The sequence below is a fragment of the Geotrypetes seraphini genome, chromosome 8 (genome assembly GCF_902459505.1).
Source record: "Geotrypetes seraphini chromosome 8, aGeoSer1.1, whole genome shotgun sequence".
In the NCBI taxonomy this organism is placed as follows: Eukaryota; Metazoa; Chordata; class Amphibia; order Gymnophiona; family Dermophiidae; genus Geotrypetes; species Geotrypetes seraphini.
Genome location: NC_047091.1, coordinates 2,331,868 through 2,358,433, shown reverse-complemented (window position 1 = coordinate 2,358,433; position 26,566 = coordinate 2,331,868). Strand labels below are relative to the sequence as shown.

The 26,566-nt window shown below is 44.5% G+C and overlaps 1 protein-coding gene across 6 annotated transcripts in view; it reads left to right on the top strand.

Moving 5' to 3' along the window:
• CLASRP (CLK4 associating serine/arginine rich protein) overlaps positions 1–26,566 on the top strand; it is a 211,791-nt gene that overhangs the window by 27,515 nt on the left and 157,710 nt on the right. For all 6 annotated transcript variants that reach the window (XR_004540410.1, XM_033955808.1, XM_033955811.1 and 3 more), the window contains exons 4-7: positions 85–186; positions 9,881–9,960; positions 15,844–15,928; positions 17,923–18,065. Coding sequence is in view for 5 of the 6 variants with exons in the window: in XM_033955808.1 (XP_033811699.1) it covers positions 85–186; positions 9,881–9,960; positions 15,844–15,928; positions 17,923–18,065 (410 nt within the window). In the remaining variant the exon portion in view is untranslated. The remainder of the gene's footprint in view (positions 1–84; positions 187–9,880; positions 9,961–15,843; positions 15,929–17,922; positions 18,066–26,566) is intronic.

Sequence of the window (26,566 nt, the reverse complement as noted above, 5' to 3'; positions counted from 1 at the left end):
GCCACAAGTAATAGGCTCTGAAAAAGCCAAATGAATAATCAAATATTGCTGACTGGTCCTTTGTTTTGATTTTTGTCCTGATAGGATGCCATGGCAAGGAGATTCCAATAACATGATTGACCGGTTTGATGTAAGAGCGCACTTGGATTATATTCCAGAGTATACACCGCCTCTGTTCAGCGCTGTGTGAGTCATTTCTGCATTGTAGGACTTGGACAGTCTGCTGTGATAATGGCGTGATTGCTGTAACCAGCTCTCAACAGCACCACGATAGGCGACACTTGCATACTGATGTCACTGTCACAGTAACATCAGAAGCCAGTTTCATATTGTTAGAAGCTGATCAGAACTGGAACCTGAAATCTGTGTCTGTTTTGGCCCTAACCATAAACAAAATTGGCTCCACCCCAACCATCATTGTGGTCAGCCATCCTCTTCCTACCCTTCCTGACAGAAAACACATTTCTTCCTCCCCCCCCCACTCCGTTAGGCTTTATCTTGTAAAGGCCCTGATGGTATCTTGGGGGCAGAAGCAGCATGAGTTACTCCTGCTTTGCAACATTGCCACAGCAGGTTGTGGCTGCCATATTCGGATTGGGAATGGCCTGAGCAGCATTGACTTGCTTCTGCTTAGGCCATTCCCAATTCCAAAATGGTGGCCATGACCTCACATGGCAATCTTGCGAGGCTGCTGCAGGAAGTCACATTCACCCTCGTTTCAATCCCCTTCCTTCGTATCCCTCCCTCTTTTGTTTTTTTTTCATCTCTATGTACTTTTCACTTACCAGTTCCTGCCTCTCCCTTATTGGTTCCAGTAAGTCAGATTGTATTGTTCTCCCTTCTAAATTTCTTTTTATTTTTTAACATTTTTTTAAAAAAAATAACATTGATAATTGTTAACCGTTTAGATATATATTTGATAAACGGTATATCAAAGATTATATAAACTTGGAAACTTGGTTACAGTATAGATGATGGGAACAAGCAACTCGTGATACTCTTTCCCTGAAGACACCACTAGACCACCAGGGCCTTTACACTGTGGGCCTGGGGAGAGTCTAAGGGGGGGCATGTTTGATGTTAATGGGATGGGGCTACAGTTTCAATGCTGAGACTGAAATTAAGCTGGCCTCTATTAAATTATTGAAACTCTAGAGAGAGAATCGTTATTGCTCAGTAGATAGCGCGATTAAAAAGGCATACAAGTGGGAGACATCATAAGATATCACTGAGACAGAACAGCTTTCCCAGATTTCATAAATTCTTCAGTTTCTTGATTCCAAAGCTTGAGGTCTTGGGGAAGTGGGAGGGATTGTGCACCTGATCAGATACCTGACCAAGGCCTGCAGGATTTTCTCTTGTCCCTCAATGAAGCCCTGTTCTCTACTGCCTTTTTAACCCCCACACCAAAACCTCTCTGAGGCCTCTGCCAGACTCCTCCTTGTGACGTGTATAAGCTTCCAAAATTGTGGAAACATCTAGTATTTTAGGCATTACGCTTTAAAAACAAACAAACCATGGCTATAATATCATAATTGTATTTCTAGTGCAATAGATGAGACATTCTAGAAAGATGGGTTATTTCCCTATAGCTGTGTGCTGCTGCAGAAGGAATCCTCTCTAGATTTTTCACTCTGCCTCTGTTGTACTTCATAGAACTCTCTAACTCTTTCCTTCTGCATATGTGCCTGCAGGAGTGTGTGTTCTGCTCTCCCCATTTTATTATTTTTAAGTTGATGTAATTTAATAATAATAATAATAATAATAACAACTTTATTCTTGTATACTACCCACCCTTTCATCCACTAATTACTAATTACCACTAATTTAATCCCTTTCTTGGGTAATTTGGTGCTTGAAGCGATTTTGAAGCTCTGCCTGCTTGAGAATTCACAGACTTCCGTCTGTAGCTGACAGGCCGATCCCACTGGGTACCTGTTTGCCAGCCTGCATAGTTTTCTCTGGAGCTCAAGGCTATCCCTGACGTGGTCTCACCTACTGTTAAGCAGGGGTCAAGTGCAGGCTATTAGGTGCCCTTAGAAGACTCGGTGGGGTCTTGCAGAAGGCTGGCTGCATCTTCACGCCTCCAACTGTCTTGGTGCGTATCCATTGGTCCACAAGGGTGAAGGTGTAGTCAAACATAGGAGTCTTTACTACTTATTATTCTTATAGTGCTGAAAAGGCATACGCAGTACTGTACATTTTAACATACAATAGACAGTCCCAGCTCAGAAGAGCTTACAATCTAATTTAGACAGGACATTACAGGGTTGGAGAGATTATGGTAGAGGAAATGATACAGTGGGTATAGATATCTGACAGCAGTGAGTGGGAGTTAAGAGTTGAAAGCAGTTTAAAAAAAGTGGGCCTTTAGCTTGTATTTGAACACTGCCAGGGATGGAGCATGACGTATTGATTCAGGCAGCCTGTTCCAGGTATACGGTGCCGCAAGAAAGAAGGGACGGAGTCTGGAGTTGACAATGGAAGAGAAGGGTACAGATAAGAGGGGCTTGCCCGATGAGTGGAGATCACGGTGGGGGGGTCATAGGGGGAGATAAGTGAGGAGAGATATGGGGGGTGGGGGTCTTCAGAGCAAATGCACTTGTAAATCAGCAAGAAGAGTTTAAACTGTATTCGAAATGGATGGGAAGCCAATGAAGTGTCTTGAGGAGAGGGGTAATGTGAGAATAACGGCTCTCACGGAATATGAGTCTGAGCGGCAGCCCGAAGATCAGTTTTCAAGAAGCATTCCCAGCATTGTGGCAGTGATTTTTTTCATCCAAATACTGTGAAAGAGGTGAACACAGGCTAGAGCACAGAATCGGGAGGTTTGAAAAGTGAAGTTTTGACTGTTTCTTGATGTTCCCCCTCATCAAAAATCCTAAAATTGCAGGTTTTAGAGTTAGGGAAGTATGAAACGTAGCACGATTTTTGCGTGAATTTTTTAACAGCGGCCATCTTGGATTTTTTGCGATCTTTTTTCCTAAAGCTACCTGCTTCTTCCAAATTGCAAATTTTGCATGGAAATCTGCTGGAATTGAGTCCTTGGGTCATGGATTCTTGTGCTACCTCATCCTCATCTAGGGGACCTTGACCCTGATGTTTCCCTTACTGATCCCTTGTTTGCAGGGACAGCACTTCCCGGGGTGGGTGATCAGGGGCTGTGTGCTGGATCTGCAGATCCCTCTGGGGTTTTGGATCCTGGGGATGATCCTACTGTCCTGCTCTTATTGAAGTTCTCAACTCTGCCAGACCTTATTCTGTTACATCTCGTCCGAATTCCATACACTAGGTGTTCAGTCCCTATCCGCAATCTGGGTATTGCATAAATCTACAACTTTTCTGAGCCTGAGAACTGGTAAACAAATCAATTTCACTATCTGCGGAAGTCTTTTGCAGTTTCTCTACTTCTATTTCTTATTTTCTCTCTTAATGTTCGTTTCTCAGTGGCTTCAGTGCCTTGAGACTCCTTCCCTATCGTAAAGCAATGAAGACATATTTATTTCATAGAAACATGATGGCAGATAAAGGCCAAATGGCCCATCTAGTCTGTTCATCTGCAGTAACCATTATCACTTTCTCTCTCCGAGAGATCTCAGGCCCTTTTGAATTCAGACACTCTCTGTCTCCACTACCTCTTCTGGGAGACTGTTCAATGCATCTACCACCCTTTCCGTAAAAAAGTATTTCCTTAGATTACTCCGCAGCCTATCACCTCTTAACTTCATCCTATGCCCTCTCGTTGCAGTTTCCTTTCAAATTAAAGAGACTCAACTCATGCGCATTTACATTACGTAGGTATTTAAACGTCTCTATCATATCTCCACTCCCGCCTTTCCTCCAAAGTATACAGATCTTTAAGTCTGTCACTAACAAGGTATAGAAGATAGTGAAGTGAGGTAAACTGGAAACATCCACAATGGCAAATCACCCCAGTTTTGAGTGTCCAGTACGGAAAGAGGTCTAGAAGGTCTCCAGCACCCACCCAATTCCACACCGATTAATGTTTAGTGGGTAATGATATATATTCATGACCCTTATTTTTACCTCCTCCTTGATGTTTTACCTAACACTGTTGTTTCACAGTTCAATGACCAATTCAAATAAAACGTCACAACAGAAAGTATTTTCATTTATCTTTTAATGTGCAGAATTGCTAGCCTGCCCCGACGGGACCCGTTTTGCCACACAAAGGCTTTTTCAAGGGTTCTTAAAGAGCTCTGCACAAATCAAAGAAAATATGTTTAAATCCATTATTACTTACATCACAAACACCCCTGAACTGTTTTAAAGCTTCCTTCTAAATTACAATTTCAATAAAATCATCATTCATTACATTAAAAATGTTGAATACAATCAATAAATAACAACTTGGTCAAAAACTTCTTAATTGACTCCTAAGCTCCTAGGGGTAGGTTTAGGGATAGTTTTAGAGCACTGCAGGTTTCTTCCAGCATGATAGGACTCTCCCTGTCACATATTCCCCCCCTTAAAACCCGACTTATTCTTGTCCTAGGTGCACAGGCTTATCCTGCTCCCCTACCCGGGACAAGACATCGGCGTTGGTGTGCAAACTACCTGGCCTGTGCACGATGTTATACCTATAGGGCTGTAAGGCAATATACCATCTCATCAAATGGGCATTGTTATTTTTCATCTGTTTTAGCCATGTTAGAGGAGCATAGTCAGTTACCAGGATGAACTCTCTACCTTCCAAATAATACCTTAGCGCATCTACTGCTCATTTGATGGCTAAGCACTCCTTCTCCGTGGTGGCATAAGCTTTTTCTGGTGGAGTCAACTTAAGGCTAAGGTACACTACTGGTGTTCTACCCCCTGATGTTCCTGGGAAAAGACTGTCCCTAGGCCCTCCTGTGAAGCATCTGTTTGTAAGATGAAGGGAATATTGAAATCCATTCCTTTTAAAACAGGATTTTTGCATAGGCACTACCGAAGTTCCTCCCAGGCTTGGTTATTTCTCTGCTCCAAAGCTAGCTGATTTGGGCATTTATTTTTGAGCATCTAACTAAACTAAACTAAACCTTAAGTTTATATACCGCATCCTCTTCGTGAATATAGAGCTCGGTACGGTTTACAAGAGCTTAATAATGGAAAGTATAACGCATTGAGTTTGGAGGTAGTGTAAAGGGGGAGAGGAGAACATTACATTTTTGTGAAAAGACTAGTTTTCAGGTGCTTGCAGAATAGTTGGAAGGAGACCTGATTCCGCAGTGGGATAGTAAGGTTATTCCAAAGCCATGAGATTCTGAAGAAGAGAGATTGTCCCAATTTTCCCGCATGGAGGATGCCTTTTAGTGAGGGGAAGGATAGTTTAAGTTTTTGGGTGGGCCTGGTGTTGTTGGGATTCGGAGAGTTCCAAGATAGAGGGATTAGGAGAGGGAGGATGCCATGTAAGATTTTAAAAGCTAGACAGGAACATTTAAAGTGAACCCTGGTAATTATTGGGAGCCAGTGGAGTTTGGACAAAAGTGGAGATACATGGTCAAATTTACGTTTTGCAAAGATCAACTTGGCCGCAGTGTTCTGAATTAATTGAAGTCTTTGAAGACATCTCTGTTAACGGCACTGTTCTTGTAGAGTATTGGGGAATGAAGCGCCTGTAGTACCCCAATAAACCCAGAAAACCCCTCAGCTGTTTCTTAGTTTCAGATTGGGGAAAATCACAAATACTTTTAACTTTGTCTAATAAGGACCTAATTTCCCCGCCTCCTACTTGATGTCACAGGTAACTAAATTTTGCCTCCCCAAAAACACATTTCTTTGGGTTAACTGTTAAATTGGCTTTTTCTAAGGCCCTAAGCACTGCTGTAACTGCTCAAGAGGCTCCTGCCATGTGGCTGTAAAAATGATTTGTCATCCATGTAGGCAGCTGTTTAGGTCCCATGCCCTTCTAACACCTTGTTAATTAAGCATTGACAAGAAGCAGCTGCCCCATGTAAGCCAAAAGACATTCTCTGGGGTATCTGGAATGCATTCCCTGGGGTATCTGGAATGCAGTCTTAGGCTTAGCCCTGGAGATAATGGTATCTGCCAATACCCCTTACTCAGATCAAGGGTGGACAGATTCTGAGCTCTACCTATTTTATCTAGCAGATCTTCAATCCTGGGCATCGGGTAAGCATCAAACTCTGATACTGCATTGACTGCCCTAAAGTCTATGCAGTCTCGGGTGGACCCATCCTTCTTAGGGACCAGTACAATGGGACTAACCCAGGGACTGCTGGATTCCTCTAACACATCCAGCTCCTTCATTTCCTGTACCAACTTGCCCCACTATAACTCGCCTAGCTTCAGGCAACCTATAGGGGCGCTGCCTTACTATCTTCCCTGGTACAGTTTTGATGTCGTGCTGGGCCAGACTCGTACAACCTGGTTTGGGGGATAATACCCCTTTAAATTCTTCCAGGACCTTCTCCAGCTGACCCCTCTGCTCTGTGGTCAGCCTGTGGCTATCCTAGCCTTTTCCTGTTGACCCAACTCCTGTATCTGAGGGCCCCAATCTACTTCTCCCTCTTTGGACAGGGCACACAGTATCTGCTTCTCCTTCCACAGCTTAAGGATGTTAATATGGTACGTTTTCACTTTCCCTCTCTCATCCTTTACCTTGTAGTCCACTTCATTTAATTTCTCCATAATCTCCATAGGCCCCCCTCCACTATACTATAAATTTATGCAGTGAAGCTGGGATGAGGACTAGTACTTTCTGCCTATCTCCAATTCTCTCTTTCGCGTGTGCCGGTCATAATATACTTTTTATTTTCTTTGGTGCTCTCCCAAGGACTTTCTTCCTACCTCCATGGCATTTCTCAACTTTCTCCTGATCCCCTGTAAGTAGGAGAGGATATTTTGTCCAGCCTGTTCTTTGGGTGCCCAGGACTCCTTAATAATGTCTAATAGTCCTCTGGGTGCTCTGCCAAAGAGCAACTCGTAGGGAGATACTTCCAGAGAATCTTAAATATTCTCCCTAAGGGCATATAAAACCTAGGGTACATACAGGTCCCAGTTCCCCAGATCTCCAGCCGCACTTTTCTTTAGCATTCGTTTCAGGGACTGGTTAAGCCTCTCCACCAACCCGTTGGCTTGGGGGGTGATAGGCTGCAGTGGTAAGGTGTTTTATTCCAAAGGATTCAAGAAAGGTTTTAAACAGGCCTGACTGAAAGTTGGACCCCCGGTCCATCATTACTTCTTGAGGGAACCCCACCTGGCTGAATAGCCTAGTCAACTCTGTAGTAATCACTGGCATAGAAATTTTTCTTAACGGGAATGCCCAAGGATAGCGGGAAGCATAATCCACTACCACTAGAAAGTATTCATAACCCCGCTTACTCTTATCCAGGGGCCCCACAATATCTATCCCCAAGTACATAAGGGGTTGGTCAACGCATAGAAGTGGAATTAGAGGTGCTTTCAGAGGCTCAGTTCCCTTTAGCTTTTGGCAGATCTTATAAGCCTCAGAAAACTATTTCACTTCCTCATAAACTGGCCAGAAGAACCGCTGCACTACCTGTTGTATGGTATTATCCCGCCCCCTATGTCCTGCTAGGGGATGCTCGTGGGCTAAAGGATGGTCTCCCGAAAGACCTGGGGAACTAAGAGCTGCTTCCACACAGAACCCCTTTTGTTTTGATTATTCTCCCAGTACAACAGGCCCCTAACTACCTGAAAACGGGGCAGGGCATCTGCCTCCTCCTGAGCTTGCTCCCAGGCATTCTTAAGCAAAGGGTCAGCCTTCTGTTCCTTTGCAAACTCAGGAAACTTATGCAACACTTCCTCTGGGATCCATGGCTTAAACAGGGGGTTTGCAGCCTTTGTGTCTCCCTTATTCTTCCTCTTTTCAGTAACCTTCCTCCCTGCCAGGGCTAACCTGTCCCCCTGGACCTTTTCATGGCCTACCCAGTCTCTCCCCAGGATGAAGGTGTATGGTGGTCTCGGAGCCAAAGCCACCTTCAGCTTTGCACTTTGAGTCAGGGTTCCTACCTGCATCAATCTAAGGGGAAAGAAGGTCGTGGTCCCATGAATACATTTTATGCCTACTTGTCCTCGGGGTCTCACACAATCCTGTCCAACCTGCTTTACAATGTCCACCCATGTTTCAAGGGCCATCACGGACTGTTCCACCCCGGAGTTCACTATTGCCTGTAAAAGTTCCCCCTCTACCCGTACCTGGAGTGTGAAAGGACTACTGATTCCTTCCTTACCCCCCTTACCACACCTGGAGGGCTCCTCGCCAGCCTTAGGAATGACCTCCTTTTTGCAGGCCAAACATTCTAGGGACGACTTGACCTTTGGGGTTTCTCCCTTGTCCTTGAGTGGGAAGTTAATATAAGCTAAGTACTTTAAATATATGTACAAAGGAAGTTCAATAATAGTACTGATAGCTTACAGGGAGATTTTTGAAACCAGTGATAGCTTGCATTAGGCGGTTCTGACTAAGACTTGTTCTAAAGGTCTAACTGCTGCAAGCACTGGAGGTTTCTTTATCCCCTGGGGAATCTCAGCATTCATGTATATCATCATGTGTGTTTCTGGTTAACTTTGCATGAGTGGTGCATATAAGGCTATTGTTAAAGTAATTGAACAACTCTGAGAAGATTGAAGAAGAATTTGAGGAGAGAATCATTTGCTTTGAAAATTGATAAAAAGAAACAATTTATGAAAAAGAAAATATATCATTTCTCATCCCCATCATTTTTGTGATTAGGGTTATTTGTTTGCTACATTTTGTGAGGGTATGGTAATATTGAATCTAAGAACACGTAGAATCTAAGAATGGTACCAGCATGGCTGGAGTAGATGAGAGAACAAGTAATGGTTGACAGAAAGTCTCAGGTGCCCCGTGTCACAGGTGCGCCGTGTCTTGGTCGGTTAAAGTTTGATGCGCTTATCAAGGTCTACATATTTCTTTTTCCTTTATTCCTGCTGGCCAGCTAACAAAAGTTCAATTTTGCATTTAAAAAGCACCTGTTCGCTTTTGAGAACAGCAATCAGACACCAAATAGTTAGGTGATCACAACAAACTAAGGAATGAAATGGCGATGCCATGCCTCATCTAAATTATTTGATCTAGGTAGATTGTTCAAAACTCTTTTATAGTTGTTCCAAACTCACAATGCAAAAATTTCTTCCCTGGGTCAATTTCTTCATATTCTGTCTAGATATGAGCCCTCAAAATAACAAACATGTTATTACATTCACTTTTTAAAAAGACTAGGTTTTACAACCAACATTTGAGCAAAAATGTTTTTTAGATGTTTTGAAGCTTTCAGTTTGTTCTACCAATTGTCTGTCTCCCATTGCTCACCTACAACAGCTGTTTTCTGTCACTTACTCTCTCTCATTTGCCCCAGAGTTGTTTGCATTGGGCTTTGAAATCAACTGAGTAGCGTGATTGGTACTTAAGCACCCTCTCTTTTGAACAAACTCCATTACTATGAGAAGGGATCATTCTTTTGTGTTGTGTGTACTGTGTAGCATTCCCAGTTGTTTTGAAAAGTTGGCTCCTATGCTCAGGAATGAGAACATTGTATATAAGAAGAGTATTTGGGAAGAGCCATGCATGCTCAGAATTTTTCACTTAAGTTTGAGCTCTGAAAGAGCAGTTCCCCCTTAGTACCATCAGATGACATCATCCATTTGTATGCCTTGTTAACCCTGTCTATGCAAAACACCTGTTTAAGGTGACCAACATTGTTTTTTGTGCAGCTGATTTGTTGTTAGTGAGGAAGTGACATGAAAATAAAATCAAGCCTAAGACACAGGGAACTGTGAAATGACTAACTGAAGTGGTGCATTTGAGTGTTTTATCAGTATTTATCATTTTAAAACTTTTCAGTTATACTTTGGTTCTTATTTTCTTCAGCTCTCTAGAACAGGAATTGGATGAGAGGAAGTGTAATTACGAGAGGTACCGGGGCCTGGTGCAGAATGACTTCGCTGGCAGTAAGTTGCTTTCTTAGTTCTAAACCTTATACTTTGACTTGTCAGAAGCCAGGGTTTGCTTGATGGTCAGCTTTGTAACATCTGATCGATAAGCCATAAGGTTCAGGATGGTTAATCCAATAGTAGATAAGTTAATTTCATTCTTGCTATAGATCAGACTTTTTATTATCTGAAACTTTTCCTTGGAATATGTAATGTCCCTCACTTTTTACACAGCTCTGCTCATATAAACTAAACTAAACCTTAGGTTTGTATACCGCGCCATCTCCACAAGCGTAGAGCTCGGCACGGTTTACAAGGTTAGGTTGAAAAGGAGCTACAATGAAGGGTTATAGGAAAGGAGCTAGGAAGATAAAGAGGGACAGGGAACCAAAAAGCGGGAAGTGTTAGATTTTTGAAAAGAGCCAAGTTTTCAAGTGTTTGGGAAGGATTGGAGGGAGCTTGAAATTCTGAGCGGGGATGTGAGGTTGTTCCAGAGTTCTGTGGTTCTAAAGGGGAGGGATGTTCCTAGTTTTCCTACGCGGGATATACCTTTTGCAGAGGGGAATGATAGTTTCAGTTTTGGGGAGGATCTAGTGGAATTAGGGTTATACTTCCTCCTGCCCCCCTTTTGTTTTTTAGGCCCAGTAGTTATTTTTAGTTCTAGTGTAGTAGGAATCTCTACTAGGATTCTGGCTTTATAGACCATCATTCAACCCCTACCCTGAAAATGTTTCTTTGCCATTTCTCAGTTCCTAGTCAGGCCATTGCAACAATAGTCTTGAGACAGGAGCCATGCATAAAGGATTATTTGTATGTTTTTGTCATGTTTGCTTGGTGTGCCTTAGCTGTGTTTTTATTGTTTTGACTTGCTTGCTTTTTATTAATAACTTGACTTGATGGTATTTGACTTTTGTGCATCAAGGAAAAGTGGACTACAAATAAAATCTGATTTGATCTTAACCTAGTGATAAGACCACCCTTAATGACCATAACTCGTGCTTTAGGAACTGTGAAAATGTTGCCTCTGAAGCATTCTCATATTTGATGCAAGGTGTAGGATCTAGAGATCCTCAGCATTACTACTGAGCCCCTATTTCTTTACTGGGATCACTACATACAGCACTCGTTGCATGTTTTATTTTCTTGACCATGCTTAAGCAAAGGTAGCTAAGTATGTTTATCCCAGGACAAGCAGGCAGCATATTCTCACTGATAGGTGACGTCACCGAAGGAGCCTCAGTACGGACACTTCAAGAACTTGAAAAAAGTTCCTGACGCCCGCACCGGGCATGCGCGAGTGCCTTCCCGCCCGACGTAGGCGTCTGGTTCCTCAGTTTCTTAGTTTCCACGGAGCTAAGAAGTCGCGATTCAACGGCTGTTGAAAATTTTTCATTTCGCTGCCTTCCCTCTCTCGCGGTTTACTTACTTTTTGCCAGTTTCTTCTTTTCTTTCTTTGAAAGGTTCTTACTAAAAAAAAACCCAAAAACTTTTATACTTGAATGTCTTGTTTACTTTCAAATAACTTATAGTTCTTTTACCTTTCCTTTCCTTGTGTTTTTAGTTTTGTCAAGTCTGTCAATAGTCCTGTAGGACTTAGTTCTTGTTATGCATCGTATTGTTCCCCAAATTTTGTAATTTTACTATTGTATACATCGCTTAGAATTAAGATTAAACGATTAATCAAAACCTCATGAAACTTGAAACTTTTTTTTTTTCCTTTACTGTTGTCGGTTTGGCCTAGTGGGGCCTTATGGATCGCTATTTTGTTTTCTCCCCTCTGCATGGCTCTTGTCCCGGGCTGGTTTTTCCTGCCCATTTTTCCTCCACGCGGTTGTTCTACTGTGGAACTTGTCTTCACCTACATCCTTCTATTATTTTTGGCACTGTCGGGACCTCGGCCTTGCTGTTTTTTTCTTCCCTTGCTTTTTTTCTCTTCAGCGCATTTTCATATGTATTCTCCAGAAGCAGTTTCCCGTCGACGCCGCTAGGAATCTGGTACCAGTCGATGCCAGTGATCTGGTACCCAGCATACTTCTGGTACTGCTTCTCCAGTCCGCACCGCCTGTGATGCTTCTTTTGGTAAGTTGGTTTTCTCCTTTAGGCTTCAGGTCATTGTAGCAGTGAGTCTAATCCTGCTGACCTTGGTCATTGTAGCAGTGAGTCAAGTCCTGCCGACCTTTTTTCAGCCCTATCTCTGGCTCCGCTTCGATATCGATGACTGCCTTGATATAGGCATGTTCATCTTGGAAGCATGGAGCTACACCGATGGTACCGATCATGAGACAAGGGTATCGGTGTTCTTTCCTTTTCTTCTATTCCGGAGCCACACCTATGGTACCGGTCATGGACCAAGAGTACGGTGTTTTTTTCTTTCTGCTCTGGAACGACACCAATGGTACCGATCATTGGCCCCGAGTGCTGGTGTTTTTTTCTTTCTACTCTGGAACGACACCATTGGTACTGGTCATGGACCAACGGTACCGGTGTCCTTTTCTCTTTGCTGGGGCATGACGCCATCCCTTCCCTTCCCTTCCTTGATCTCTTTGGGGACTTTTTGGACACGCCCTATGAAGCACTTAACATGTGTCTTTGTTTCCCTCCTGGTGGAGTTCCTCCTCAAGGCTAGTGTGTAGGCCTCTGTCTTTCTGGGCAGAGTGGACAAGGCTAGGGACCAGTTAGCCAAATAGGCTTACTAGATTCCTCTACTGCCTGAATGGTTTTCCTTGGCATACATTGTGTACACATTCCATGTAGTCACTTTTCCATTTCAGTACCCATTTTTGCAGATCTGTTATTTACGGATCTGCTTTGCATCTGAGTGTCTGTTTTTATCATTACTCAACAAGACAGATTATTGAATATGTCTGATTTGGGGAGGTGTTCCTGGGGCTGTGTTGGAACATGTTTCCTCTACATTATGGACCCGGTGAGTTTCTCTGGCCGCATCTGTGTAGCAGTTTTCACTTTCACGGCGGCTGTCTTATCAGTCTTCATGTACTCCTACAAGCCTAGGCTCTCTAAGTTTTCTTCATGTGAAGGCTTTATTCACTTAATCTTTTCACCCTGTTCTCAGACTCTATTTTCTTTTGAGAGTCTGTATGGGATCTTAGGCAGTCCTTCCTGTTTTCTCCTGCTAATTCTCCTTGAAGGGTCTCAATTACTGGTCTTTCTCTTAATTGTCAAGACCACTGGATGACTGTGTTTTTTCTGGAGTTCAGACCTCATGGCTCTGCTTCCTGATTTTCCAGGCAGCTGCCACAAGCTCTAATTAATACGGCTTTTGAGCTGTGTTTTTCAACCGTTCTCTTTACCGGTTTTGCTCAGTCTTCACCTGTGAGGCACCGGGACACGGTCCACAGTTGAAGGCAAAACAAAGCGCAGAAGACCCGTTTCAGAATTTTGAGTTCACACCAGGTGAAGTTTACAGCGAACTAGCAGGACTCAAGGTGAACAAAGCCATGGGACCAGACAATTTGCACCCAAGAGTGCTCAGAGAATTGAGCGATGTCCTGGCAGAACCGTTGACTATGCTATTCAATCTCTCCCTAAGTAAGGGGAAAGTTCCCCTGGACTGGAAAATAGCTAACGTCGTTCCTCTGCATAAAAAGGGTTGCAGGGCAGAGGCTGCGAATTATAGACCGGTGAGTCTCACATCGATAGTGTGCAAACTCATGGAAACACTAATTAAACGTAAATTGGACACGATCTTGAATGAAGGGAATCTTCGGGATCCCAGTCAACATGGATTCACCAAGGGTAGGTCCTGCCAATCCAATCTCATCAGCTTTTTTGACTGGGTAACAAGAAAGTTGGACTTGGGAGAGTCTTTAGACGTCGTGTACCTGACTTCAGTAAAGCTTTTGACAGCGTCCCACACCGCAGGCTACTAAGCAAGATGAAATCAATGGGGTTAGGAGAGACACTAACTGCATGGGTCAATGATTGGCTGAGCAGCAGACTTCAGAGGGTGGTGGTTAATGGTACCCTCTCTAAAACGTCGGAGGTGACCAGTGGAGTACCACAGGGCTCGGTCCTGGGTCTACTCCTTTTCAACATATTCATAGGGGATCTGACTCAGGGGCTTCAAGGTAAAATAACATTATTCGCCGATGACGCCAAACTATGCAATGTAGTAAGTGAATGCAATTTACAGAATTATATGGCACAGGACCTGCTTACATTGGAAAGTTGGTCCTCAACCTGGCAGCTAGGCTTCAATGCTAAGAAATGTAAGGTCATGCACCTCGGAAGCGGAAATCCATGCAGGACTTACTTCTTGAATGGAGAAACTTTAACTAGGACTTCAGCAGAACGAGATCTAGGAGTAATCATTAGTGCAGACATGAAAAATGCCAATCAAGTGGAGAAGGCTTCATCCAAGGCAAGGCAGATAATGGGTTGTATCAATAGAAGTTTCGTCAGCCGAAAGCCTGAAGTCATAATGCCGTTGTACAGAGCCATGGTGAGACCTCATCTGGAATACTGTTTGCAATTCTGGAGGCCACATTACTGTAAAGATGTGCGCAGAATTGAATCGGTTCAGCGGACGGCCCCCAGGATGATCTTGGGGCTCAGGGGTCTCTCGTACGAAGAGAGACTGAAAAAATTGCAGCTCTACACTCTCGAAGAATGTAGGGAGAGGGGAGACATGATTGAAACATTTAAGTACATCATGGGACGTGTTGAGGTGGAAGATAATATTTTCCTTCTCAAAGGACCTTCGGCCACAAGAGTGCACCCGCTCAAACTCAGGGGAGGAAAATTTCATGGCGACACCAGAAAGTATTTCTTCACAGAGAGAGTGGTTGATCATTGGAACAAGCTTCCAGTGCAGGTGATCGAGGCAAACAGCGTGCCAGACTTTAAGAATAAATGGGATACCTATGTGGGATCCCTACGAGGGTCGAGTTAAGGAAATTGGGTCACTAGGGCATAGACAGGGGGTGGGTCAGTAGAGTGGGCAGACTTGATGGGCTATAGCCCTTTTCTGCCGTCATCTTCTATGTTTCTATGTTTCCAGAGGGTATGATAGGACAGGGTACGGTATTGGAGTTCAAGAAGGGATTGGACAACTTTCTGAAGGAAAAGGGGATAGAAGGGTATAGATAGAGGGTTATGTACAGGTCTAGACCAGATGGGCCGCTGCGTGAGCGGACTGCTAGGCATGATAGACCTCTGGTCTGACCCAGAAGAGGCACTGCTTATGTTCTTATGTATGCTGAACCCCCTTCTCAGCAATGTATCTGATGCGCCTGCTTTTTGACTCATAGCTTCATAGCTCGGATTTACTGTCAGTCAGACTATTGGTTTTTGAAGAGTCTGTATAAATGATAACAAGGGAGGGATGGTTGAACTCCATAAATTTTTGGGCTGTTTATGTTTATTTAACTTGTATTTTCTTACATTCATTGTTCCTTTCAGAGGCTTGTTAATGTTTTAACTACATTACTGTTCAGTGATTAATATAAATTCTACTGAGAAGATCAGACATCTGGTTTTGGGAATTCCCCGTACCCCTCCTTCGCCTTCTGTAGGGCTGTTGCCGACTTTGGTACAAACTGAAGGGGGCAGCAGAGACTGGAGAAGGAGGATGAGTTGAAAAGCTGTGATTGACATCTTCAGCAATATGCTCACAAGCACAGAAAACTCTATGGTTCAGCATACCATTCCTTTTTATTGGAAAAGATATTATCAAGGTAAGAATCTAATCTGTTTTTCTTCTCCTCTTGGCATTCTCTGCTCATGTGAATATAAGTGCATAAGAACATAAAAAGCAGAAGTGCTTCTATTTCTCACTGTATTCTTTTGAGTGCCAAATACGCCTCTCTTTCAATCATTTTCAGTGTTAATTCATCTGCTCTGCTTTCCTTTTAGAAAACATATCATTGCTTGTTTTTCTAGTCTCTGAAGATCAGTGCCTGTACCAAATATACATTGATGAACTGTATGGGGGATTACAGAAACCCACTGAAGAGGAAAAAAAGAAGTGAGTATGGAAGAGAGGAGCAAATAAAACCCCATAGAGACCAAACTATCACCAATGTAGTCCCTTTTCCATGAGCAAGAGCACAGTACCTCCATTGATAGATCTCCACCACCAATGGAAACCATGCCTTAATAGAGGAAACCAGAGCTTGAGCACAGGAAAGGACTTTATCAGTTGCCAGCTGTGTTGCCCCCCCCCTACCAACTTCCCCCCTTCCCCCAAAGAGGTGGGAGGAGCTATGGGCGTCTAGGATCTCGGGTTTTAACACAGTCTAACTGGCTGCCCAAAGAAACAAGCACCTGGAATTATTTTTACAAGCTTGTCTGAGGTAGTGGTCTTCACCATCTTCCAGCTGCTTTTTCAGCTGAAGCAGGTACAGCACTAGCATAACTGTGAGTACTGCCTATTGTAGTCTATTGGGGGGGGGTTCTGTGGCTTGGATTTGGGTCCCCTACCTCAAAAAACCCTTTCAAGAATGTTTTATACTTTTATTTAGCTCTCCCAGGCCGTATTTTAGCGCTAAATTCTGCTATGGCAGCTGTCTTTGCACTTTTCAATCTGATTTTAAAAGCCTCTTCTACCTCAAACACCTCAATTTTGATTAAAATCATTAGAGATTGACTCCTCAGGTTGTTTTACCCCTGATTCCTGCCAGATATGTGCTAGCTGGCTGGCTGAAGAGCATCCTTGTTCCATGTTCTGTGGGAAAAAGGGAGGAGGGCGGGGAGCTTTGAACTTTGCCTCCTCTGGTCCCTATAGGGCGATGGAGTTGCAGGTGACTCTTTTTTGGGGGAGAAAAAATCCCCCCTGGAGCCCTCAGACAGCGACTCAGCATCTTCATCAAAGCGCAAACATCTCCAAGCCCTCAAGGAAGGTCCCTGCAGGTATACCTAGGGCATCCTTTTCAGGGATTTACCCCTGATTTTGTCAGGCTTATGTTCAAGGGCTAAATGAGATATCGGAGCCCTTCTGTGCTGTCTGGGGTCACGTCCCTTGCTGCACGTGGTTTCCTCACCTGACTGTTCCTCTTCAGGAATCTGACTTCCAGTTGAAGAAGCACTAGGATGACTGGGTGTCAGAGTCTATGCTTTTACATCTTTAAAATGATACTTCAGTTTTGGAGGATTTAGAGTCCAAGACAGGGGCCACATGTCAGTAGTCTGTGATGGTCCCCATAATTTGAAAAATCTGTCCCTGTCTACTCTTTCTATAGAAACCTTCAAGATCATGAAGGGCATAGAAAGAGTAGACAGGGACAGATTTTTCAAATTATGGGGAACCACAAGTACAAGGGGACACTCACAGAAATTGAAAGGGGGAAGGTTTAGAACAAACGCCAGGAAGTTCTTTTTCACACAGAGGGTGGTGGATACATGGAACGGGCTACCGGAGGATGTGATAAGCAGGAGCACGCTACAGGGCTTCAAAGAAGGTTTGGATAGGTACCTGGAAGACAAAGGGATTGAGGGGTACAGATAGGAGTAGAGGTAGGTTATAGGGAGAGGATTAGAGGCAGTTACAAAATTACTCAGGGACACTGATCAGGCAATTAGGCCTGATGGGCCGCCGCGGGAGCGAACCGCTGGGCAGGATGGACCTCTGGTCTGACTGTTCTTGGCTTGGATTCTGGGTAGTAAATTTCTGGTTGCTCTTGGAGAAACTGAAAACTTTTGTCATGAAACTAAAATCTTTTGTCATCTCCCATTCTATTGGAAGCATGATTTGAATGGGCCTCAGTGCTGACGATTCTACTATTTAGAGATTTTCTCCAGTCATTCTGAGGTTAATGTCTGTCCCCTCCAGAGTTTTTCCAGAGAAAGGGAAACAAAATGATGGGATGCTGCTTAAGTGCTAGATCCTTGAAGTTTACAACTCTTTGATCATATTGGTATTCTTCCTCCTATTTTGTATAATTTTTATTGAATGCATCTGCTTCTCGGAAAGAAAACTTCAGTATATTCTGTTATAAACTCCAGCTCTCTATGTTTTGACAGATTGGCAGAAAAAAAGGCCTCCATTGGCTATACATATGAGGACAGTACTGTGACTGAGACTGAAAAATCCTCAGACAAAGGAGAGGAGGAAGATTCCGAGGAAGACAGCAATTCTGATGAAGATGAAGTTATTCCAGATATTGGTATGTTGTCTTTATGCCAATAGTCCATGAATTCCTTGATCCTAGCTCATTTTAATCAAGAGATTACAAATATTGCTTATTTTATCCTGTCCATATGCCAAATAAATTCTTGTCACTGACAATATTTGCAATATTTTAAGATGTCAAATGGGTGAATTTATTTTGTGAGGCTGTGTTATTGACAAGTAAAGCCTCTGACCTGTCTATTTTATGTATATGGACAACTGTGGGCAAATCTTAAAGTGATACACTGGATTAGACTGAGTGATGGATAGTAAAGGGAAGTGGTCAATGAAGGTTTCTTCTTCAAAGAAAGGAGGATTGCTAATAGCATAATTCTGTAACTCCTGGTAGACTGGTATAGTCCTTACAAATGGGTTATATACCTCACTGCTACCAGCAGGTGGAGATTGAGAACAAATTTGTATAATAAGATAGACTCCCCCTAGCAATCCAGTCTATCTTAGTCTCCAGCAGCAGGTGGTAAGGCTAATTTGGCTCCCCTCTTAGTACTGTTGGAATTTATTTTGGACTCCCTGTTTCCCCTTTTGTGCCGGACAGAGCTTGGATGGGTCCTGTTTGGGGATCTGTCCAACCTCGGGAATGTTAAACCAGGCGGGCCTTGTGCTGGGTCCCTCCCCCCACTTTGCTTCACCTCCCCAAATTTTTGTAGAGGTGCTTCAGCTGGCAGCCTGGTCCCCCTGGTTGGTCAGCCTTCCAGCTTTGAGAGCCATGGAGTCTGTTCTGAGTGAAAAAAAAAATCCTGAGGCTGTACCAATCTAAAGGGCTCATTTCCCTTTAAAACTGCCTTTTTTACTGTATTTTCTCATCTAACCAGCACTTTTTGCAGCTAGACGGTTTTAAGCACAATGAGCACTTTTAAAGAGAAAAAAATGGCCCGGAAACACTTATACAGTCATTTAATCCCCCAGCTCTGGAACCAGTTGCCTAATTAGATAAGATCCCAGAACTAACTGATAACATTCTAGAGAGCAGTGAAGACCATACTCTTCAAAGAGCAGTGAAGACAATACTTTCAACTGATCTGCGAAAAGTAGCAAAGACCATTCTTTTCATCCAAACAGACTCTACCCCCCTTTTCTGTAACCTGCCTTTGTACCCCTATATTTAATGACCAACCTCTAACTTTAGTCTCTGTGAAATTTCAACAATTTTCCCCATCGTACCCTCTTCCCTAAGACCTGTCATGTCCCGACTTTTGTATAATGTCTGCATTGTGAATGTCCTGATGTAACCCGTTCTGAGCTTCGGGGAGGACGGGCTAAAAATCTAAATAAATAAAATGCTCATTGTGCTCCAGACGCGAGATACTTGCGGCCGGCCTGTGCAAGAGTTGTGCAGGCTGGAGCAGTGGGGGAGCCTCGTTGGCAGCGGATGCCAGCAACCAGGGCACACCGCCGCATGTACCTCGTGAGTCAGCTTTGGATCGTGGGGAAGCCTGGGCTTCCCCCGACGCCCACACGGAGGGCTCCCCAGCCACCGACGGTCAGCATACAAAGGATTCCCTTACCGCTGGAGCGGCTGAGGATTCCCTTTTCGTGTCGGTCGGTTCCTCTGCGTCAGGAAAGTCCCAGGCTTTTCAGACATGGCAGGCTGCAGGTGCTCCGATTTTGGCGGTTTCAGGTCTAATTTAGGCGAGAAACTCATCCTTCATCTCTGTGTCCTCAGATGACCTTCCCTCTGTTTGTCTGGCAAAGCAACAAAAGAAAATGGAGTAGATTCTGTGCTGTTCACGAAGGAAAGTGTTTATGAACAACTTGAAAAACTGAAGGTGGACAAAGTGATGGGACCAGACGGGATCCATCCCAGGATACTGAGGGAGCTCAGAGAGGTTCTGGCGGGTCCTATTAAAGAGTTATTCAACAAATCTCTGGAGATGGGAGCGATTCCTGAGGATTGGAGGAGAGCGGATGTGGATCCTATTCACAAAAGTGGGCATAGAGATGAAATGGGAAACTACAGGCCGGTAAGCCTCACTTCGGTTGTTGGAAAAATAATGGAAGTGTTGCTGAAAGAAAGGATAGTGAACTTCCTAGAATCTAATGGATTACAGAATCCGAGGCATCATGGCTTTACTAAAGGTAAATCATGCCAAACAAACCTGATTGAATTTTTTGATTGGGTGACCAGCGAACTGGATCGAGGACATATGCTAGATGTAATTTACTTAGATTTCAGCAAAGCCTTTGATATGGTTCCTCATAGGAGGCTCTTCAACAAACTTGAAGGGCTGAAGTTAGGACCCAAAGTGGTGAACTGGATTAGAAACTGGCTGTCGGACAGACGCCAGAGGGTGGTGGTTAGTGGAAATCACTCAGAGGAAGGAAAGGTGAGTAGTGGAGTCCCTCAGGGTTCGGTGCTGGGGTGATAGTATCCGAAGATCTAAAGGCGTAAAAACAGTGTGATAAAGCGGTGGCTGCTGCCAGAATGATGCTGGGCAGTATAAAGAGAGGTGTAGCCAGTAGAAGGAAGAAGGTATTGATGCCCCTGTATAGGTCATTGGTGAGGCCCCACTTGGAGTATTGTGTTCAGTTTTGGAGACCGTATCTGGTGAAGGACGTAAGAAGACTTGAAGTGGTCCAGAGAAGGACGACGAAAATGATAGGAGGTTTGTGCCAGATGACGTATGAGGAGAGACTGGTAGCCATGAATACATATACCCTAGAACAGGGGTGTCCAACCTGCGGCCCCGTGAAGTATTTTGTGTGGCCCCGGTCGAGGGCGATGCAGTGTTTTCCTCTGCTGCCCCTGGGTGTTTACCGTCTTGCCGGCTCCCTTCTTTGTCTTGCTGCCGCGTTTGCGCAGCCCCAGAAAATTTTTTTTCCGACAATGCGGCCCAGGGAAGCCAAAAGGTTGGACACCCCTGCCCTAGAAGAAAGGAGGAACAGGGGAGATATGATTCAGACGTTCAAATATTTGAAAGGTATTAATGTAGAACAAAATCTTTTCCAGAGAAAGGAAAATGGTAAAACCAGAGGACATAACTTGAGGTTGAGGGGTGATAGATTCATGAGCAATGTTAGGAAATTCTCTCCCGAGAGAGGTGGTGGATAGGAAAACAGTGAAGGAGTTCAAAGAAGCGTGGGATGAACACAGATCTAGAATCAGAAAATAAAGTAAATATTTAAGAACTAAGGTCATTACACAGTATCTGTCTGTATATGGCCTTTTGGTTGAGGATGGGCTGGGGATGGCTTCAATGGCTGAGAGGGTGTAGATGGGTTGGAGTGAGCTTTGACGGAGTCTTCAGCCGTTGGAACTCAAGCACAGTACCAGGTAGAGCTTTGGACTCTTGCCCGGAAATAGCTAAGAAGAAAAAAATTTAAATTGAATTAGGTTGGACAGATTGGATGGACCATTCGGGTCTTTATCTGCTGTCATCTACTATGTTACTATGTTATGCTGTTTGGCAACGGGCTAGATGACCTCATGGCCAGTGTGGCGGATTGCCACCCCAAATCCCTCTTAGATAGTAGGAACCATCACCCTGCCTGAAGTCAGAAGAGGCAATTTTCGTGCCTCTTGGAGATCTTGCCAATTTTCCTCCAGTTAATCTTCTCTAGAGGTCCTTTCAAGGATCCAGAAACGGATTTTACAGTTATAGATGCCAGCAACCCGTGGGTTTCCACAGTGGCTCCACCTCCAAGAAGCAGCAATGATGCCAAGAAGACAGCCACTCATCCTCATATTGGAGGGCATCTGCCAACATTCTGGAAAAAATAGAAACAGATCTCTTTCAACTGCTGGTTTCTGGACATCATCGAGGAGGGGCACAGGATCGAATTTTCTCAGTCCCCTCCAGATCGGTTCCTTGACTCTCCTGCCAGATGGCTGGAGAAAGAGGCCAGTGTCAGAGTGACAGTGCACTGTTTCTTGGCCATTCACACCATAGAGCCAGTTCCCAAAGAAGATTTGGGCTCAGAAACATAGAAACATGATGGCAGATAAAGGCCAAATGGCCCATCTAATCTGCCCATCCACAGTAACCATTATTTTTTTCTCTGTCCGAGAGATCTCACGTGCCTATCCCAGGCCCTTTATACTTCATAGGCACGGAGGATTGGAGGCCCTTTCTGGATCTGAAGATTGTAAATGGGGCTCTAAAGGTCCCCAGTTTTTATACGGAAACGTTCTGCTCCGTCATAGTTGTGGTGGATCTGGGAGAGTTCCTTGCCTCTTTGGTATTTTCACATCCCCATCTTTCTGGCTCACAGGAGATATCTGAGATTTCATGTGCTCCCCTGCCACTTCCAGTTTGTGGTGCTTCCCTTTGGTTTGGCTCCAACTCATCACACTTTTACCAAGGTGAGCCCTCACCCACTTTCGCAAGATGGGGTGTCCAGGTGTATCCTTACCTGGGTGATTAGCTGATCAGAGTCCCCCTCTTTGGAGGACTGCAAGTGTGCAGTCCAGCAAGTTGTGAGCCTTTTACAGGATTAGGCTGGATAGTCAACTTCAGAAAGAGTCATCTTCAGCCGACTCAATGCATGGATTATCTGAGTGTCCACTTGGACCCAGCGCAAGACCATGTCTGTTTTCCTGAGCCACACAAATAGAAGCTCAAGAAGCAAATCCGAGAAATCTTGGCTCTTCTGAGCACTATGGCCTGGCAGTATTTGCAAGTGCTGGACTCGATGATGACATCCTTGGAGTGGTGCCATGGGCAAAGGCTCTTATGTGACCTCTCCAGTACTCCCTTCTATCCAGATGGTCTTAACGGCACTCCCTGCAGATGAAGCTCTCCTGGATGGCAGAGGCGAAGCGCAACCTGCGTTGGCTCCAAGAGAAGAACTTGGCGAGGGGCACACCTCTCAAAATCAACTCATGGGTGACCCTTATAACCAATGTGACTGGGGGGCCCTCTGCTGCAGCCGTCCTCTCCAGGGCAAGTGGTCCCTATCAGACAGCAAGTGGTCCATCAGTCGTCTGGAACTGAGAGCTATTCAGTTGGCCTTGCTACAGTTGGTCTTTCTTGGCAGGGAAAGCAATCGGGGTGTTTTCAGACACCAGTGCAGTGACTTACAGGGTGGTACCAGAAGTGCTTCCCTTCTCTTGGATGTTGTTCCAGTGAGCGGAACTTCACTTGCAGGCCCTCTCAATTGCCTACGTTGTAGGAGAAGAAAACGTCCATGCCAATTTTCTCAGCTGGCAGACTCTGGATCCCGTAGAACGTTTTCCCTCATAGTTCAGTCTTGGAGCACACCAGATATGGATCTAATGGCCACAGCCAAGAATGTGAAGTCAGTCCACTTTTATAGTCTCGGAGCTGAGCAGGGAAGTGCAGGACTGGATGCCCTGGTTCAGCCCTGACCCACATGTTTCAGGTTTTATTAAAATTTGATAAAAATTGTTACATAATAATTTCAAAGCGATTTTCAATGGAAATATATTAATCTGCTTCTCTATGCACAGTGGTCCATGGTCCATCCAAAAGATAGTGACCCATTGGGGTCTGGTGATCCTGGTGGCTCCAGACTGGCCCAAAGGCCTTGGTATGCAGATCTGGTACATCTGGAGAGAGGCAGATCCCTGAAACTGCTTGTTCATCTGGGGCTCCATTTGTGTATGCTAAGACTTGGAAGATCTTCCAGTTATGGTTTGCCAAGGAGCAGGTTGAATGAGAGAGAGCTCCAGTTCTGATGATTCTTTCTTTCCTGCAAACTGGTCTGAAAGTGCCTTGTGGTTTCATCCCTCAAAGTGCAGATAGCCGGTATCGTGTGCTTTTGGGCTCGGATTGACTTTCAGTCTCTGGCTTCTCACTTGGTTTTTGAAGGGGCTCGCAGCTTGAGACCCTTGTTGCATAGACCATTCCCGTCTTGGGACCTCAATGTGGTCTTGAAGGGCCTAGCCCATGCTCTGTACGAGCCTCTTTTGGAGGCTTCCCTGCTAAACAGTTTGTTTGGTTGCCATAGTCTTGGTAAGAAGGATCTCAGAATTGCAGGCCCTTTCTTGCAGGGAGCTGTTCCTCCGTTTCACAGAGTGGGGTGTTTTCTCTGCGTGCAGTTCCTTCCTTTCTTCTGAAGGTGGTTTCTGCCTTCCATGTCAATCAAGAACTTCATTTTCCCGCCTTCAACCTATGGGTTCTGCCAAACAGAACAAACTTTTGCACAAGCTGGTTGTGCATAGGGCCCTGATTGTCTACTTGGAGAGGACTAATGACTCCAGGCTTTCTGATCATCTTTTTGTACTACCAGTCACTCAAGGTGGTGCAGACCAGCTTCCAAAGCCACATGGCAATTTCACTACTCTTCACAGCTTTACAAAGTTCTACAGAGTGGATGTGGCAGCTCGAGAGGATGCCGCCTTTGGGTCCTTGGTTCTGCAGGCAGGCTCTTCTGTTCCCCCTAGAAATATGGCAGTCCATACAGGACCAAATCAAGGAGCTGTTTCATCGGGAGCTTGCTGTACTACCACAAATGCAGCCGGTACTGGTGCTTGCATCGCCTCCCTCGGTACTGGCCCAGCCTGAGCATGGTGCATCGAGGCCCAGCACTACCAACTCTCACTCTCCTCATTAAAAGTTGAAATCTCAGAGAGCATCAAGGTCCCACAATACTGGATCTCATTCTCCATGACATCACACCTCTTCCCCCCTTCCTCTTCCTCTTCATATCAATACCGGTCTGCTCACAGGAGTGCTGCTTAGTGTTCCCATTGCTGTCATAATGCCTCATACTGATAAGCACAATGGTTCTTCACCTGAGTCCTACAGGGAGTTGCCTGGAGTTGGAAAATCTGATTCAGGCCTCTCTATGCATGATGATGCTGAACCTGAGCCTGAATTATCTACTCCTGAATCTTATGGAGTTTCATATGATCCATCTCCTCCTCCACCCAGATGCAAATTGCCTCCTGAGAGCTTCTTCTTCACTAAGTTCATTAGGCAGATGGGTAAAGCTTTACTAGTGAGAATACAGAGAGACTCGGAGCCTAGAGCAGAACTCCTTGATGCCTTAGACCAGGGGTGTCCAAACTTTTGGCTTCCCTGGGCCGCATTGGCCGAAAAAAAATTTTCTGGGGTCGCACAAACGCTGCAGCAAGTAAGAGGAGGGAGCCGGCAAGACGGTAAACACCCGACGGTAGCAGAGGAAAACACTGAATCGCCCTCAACCGAGACCGCACAAAATACTTCACGGGGCCGCAGGTTGGACACCCCTGCCTTAGACTTTGATGAAGTTCCTAAGGACCTTCCCAAGCTTCCATTCCACCATTTCTTCAAGGAAACTATGTTTAAAAACTGGAATATTCTTCTTTCGCTTCCAGTGGCTCCTAGGAAAATCGACAGGGTTCAATCTTGCTAGGGCTTTGATAAGCCACAGCTCTATCACCAGCTTTCAAAAATACAACCAGCTCATGGGTGTATGTCAGTGCACTGCCAGGAGGAGAGGGTTTTACTTTAGACAAATTTGAGCATTGCCTCTTTCAAAATGCTATGCTTAACAGCCAGATGCTCAGTTATAATTTCTATATGATTTTATACCTTAAACCAGGGGTGTCAAAGTCCCTCCTCAAGGGCTGCAATCCAGTCGGGTTTATCATATTACTAATGAATTTAAGTATGATTTCTAGCATTAAGATGAATTCATTTAATCCATCAAGTAATTTTTATATATATTAGAGAAGATCAGCAACACTTATCTTAATGGCTTCCTAGCCAGGACCAACGTTGGTGGGTATGTCTCTAGCAGGATATATATATTTCAAATCTGATATATTCTAATGACAAAATATAAATAAAATGATTTTTTTCTACCTTTTGTTGTCTCTGGTTTCTGCTTTCATCTTCTTTTCACTCTTTTCCTTCCAGCGTCCGCCCTGTCTTTTCAATCCAGCATCTGCCCGTTCCATCCACTATCTGCCCCTTCCAGAAACTGTGTCTCCTCTTGCCATCTCTCCTCTAGACCCCTCCCCCTTTGGTCTGGCTTCCATCATCTTCCCTCTGTTCCCTCATGGTCTGGCATCTTTCTCCTTTCATCTCTCTTTCCCTCCGCCTGTGGTTTTTAGCATCTCTCTCTTCTCATTTCCTCCGCTCAGATCTGATATCTCTGTCTCCTTCCACATTCTCTGGCATCTCTCTCTCTCCTCTCTCTTTCCTTTCCTTTTCTTCTCTGGTCATCCTTCTTTATTTTCTGCCTCCATCTAAATTAAATTCTTTCTTACTATCTCACTAACTATCTTCTTCCCTCAAGCAACATATGTCCTTTTTCTTTATCCCCTCCTTCCATCCAGTATGTGTTGTCTTTCTCCACTTCCATTCAGCATTTGCTCTCCCTTCTCCCCACTTCCCTCATCTGCCTCTTCTCCCCACTTCCTTCATCTGCCCCCTTCTCTCAATCTCTCCATCCACCACAGGCCTATTTCTGTCCTTTCCTCTCACCTTTCTTTCCGATTTTGGCAACAAGATGGGTAATGCCACCCTCCCTCTGCGATGACACTCGAGATCTGTACACCTCCCCCCCCCTCCAGCACTCAAAATCGGC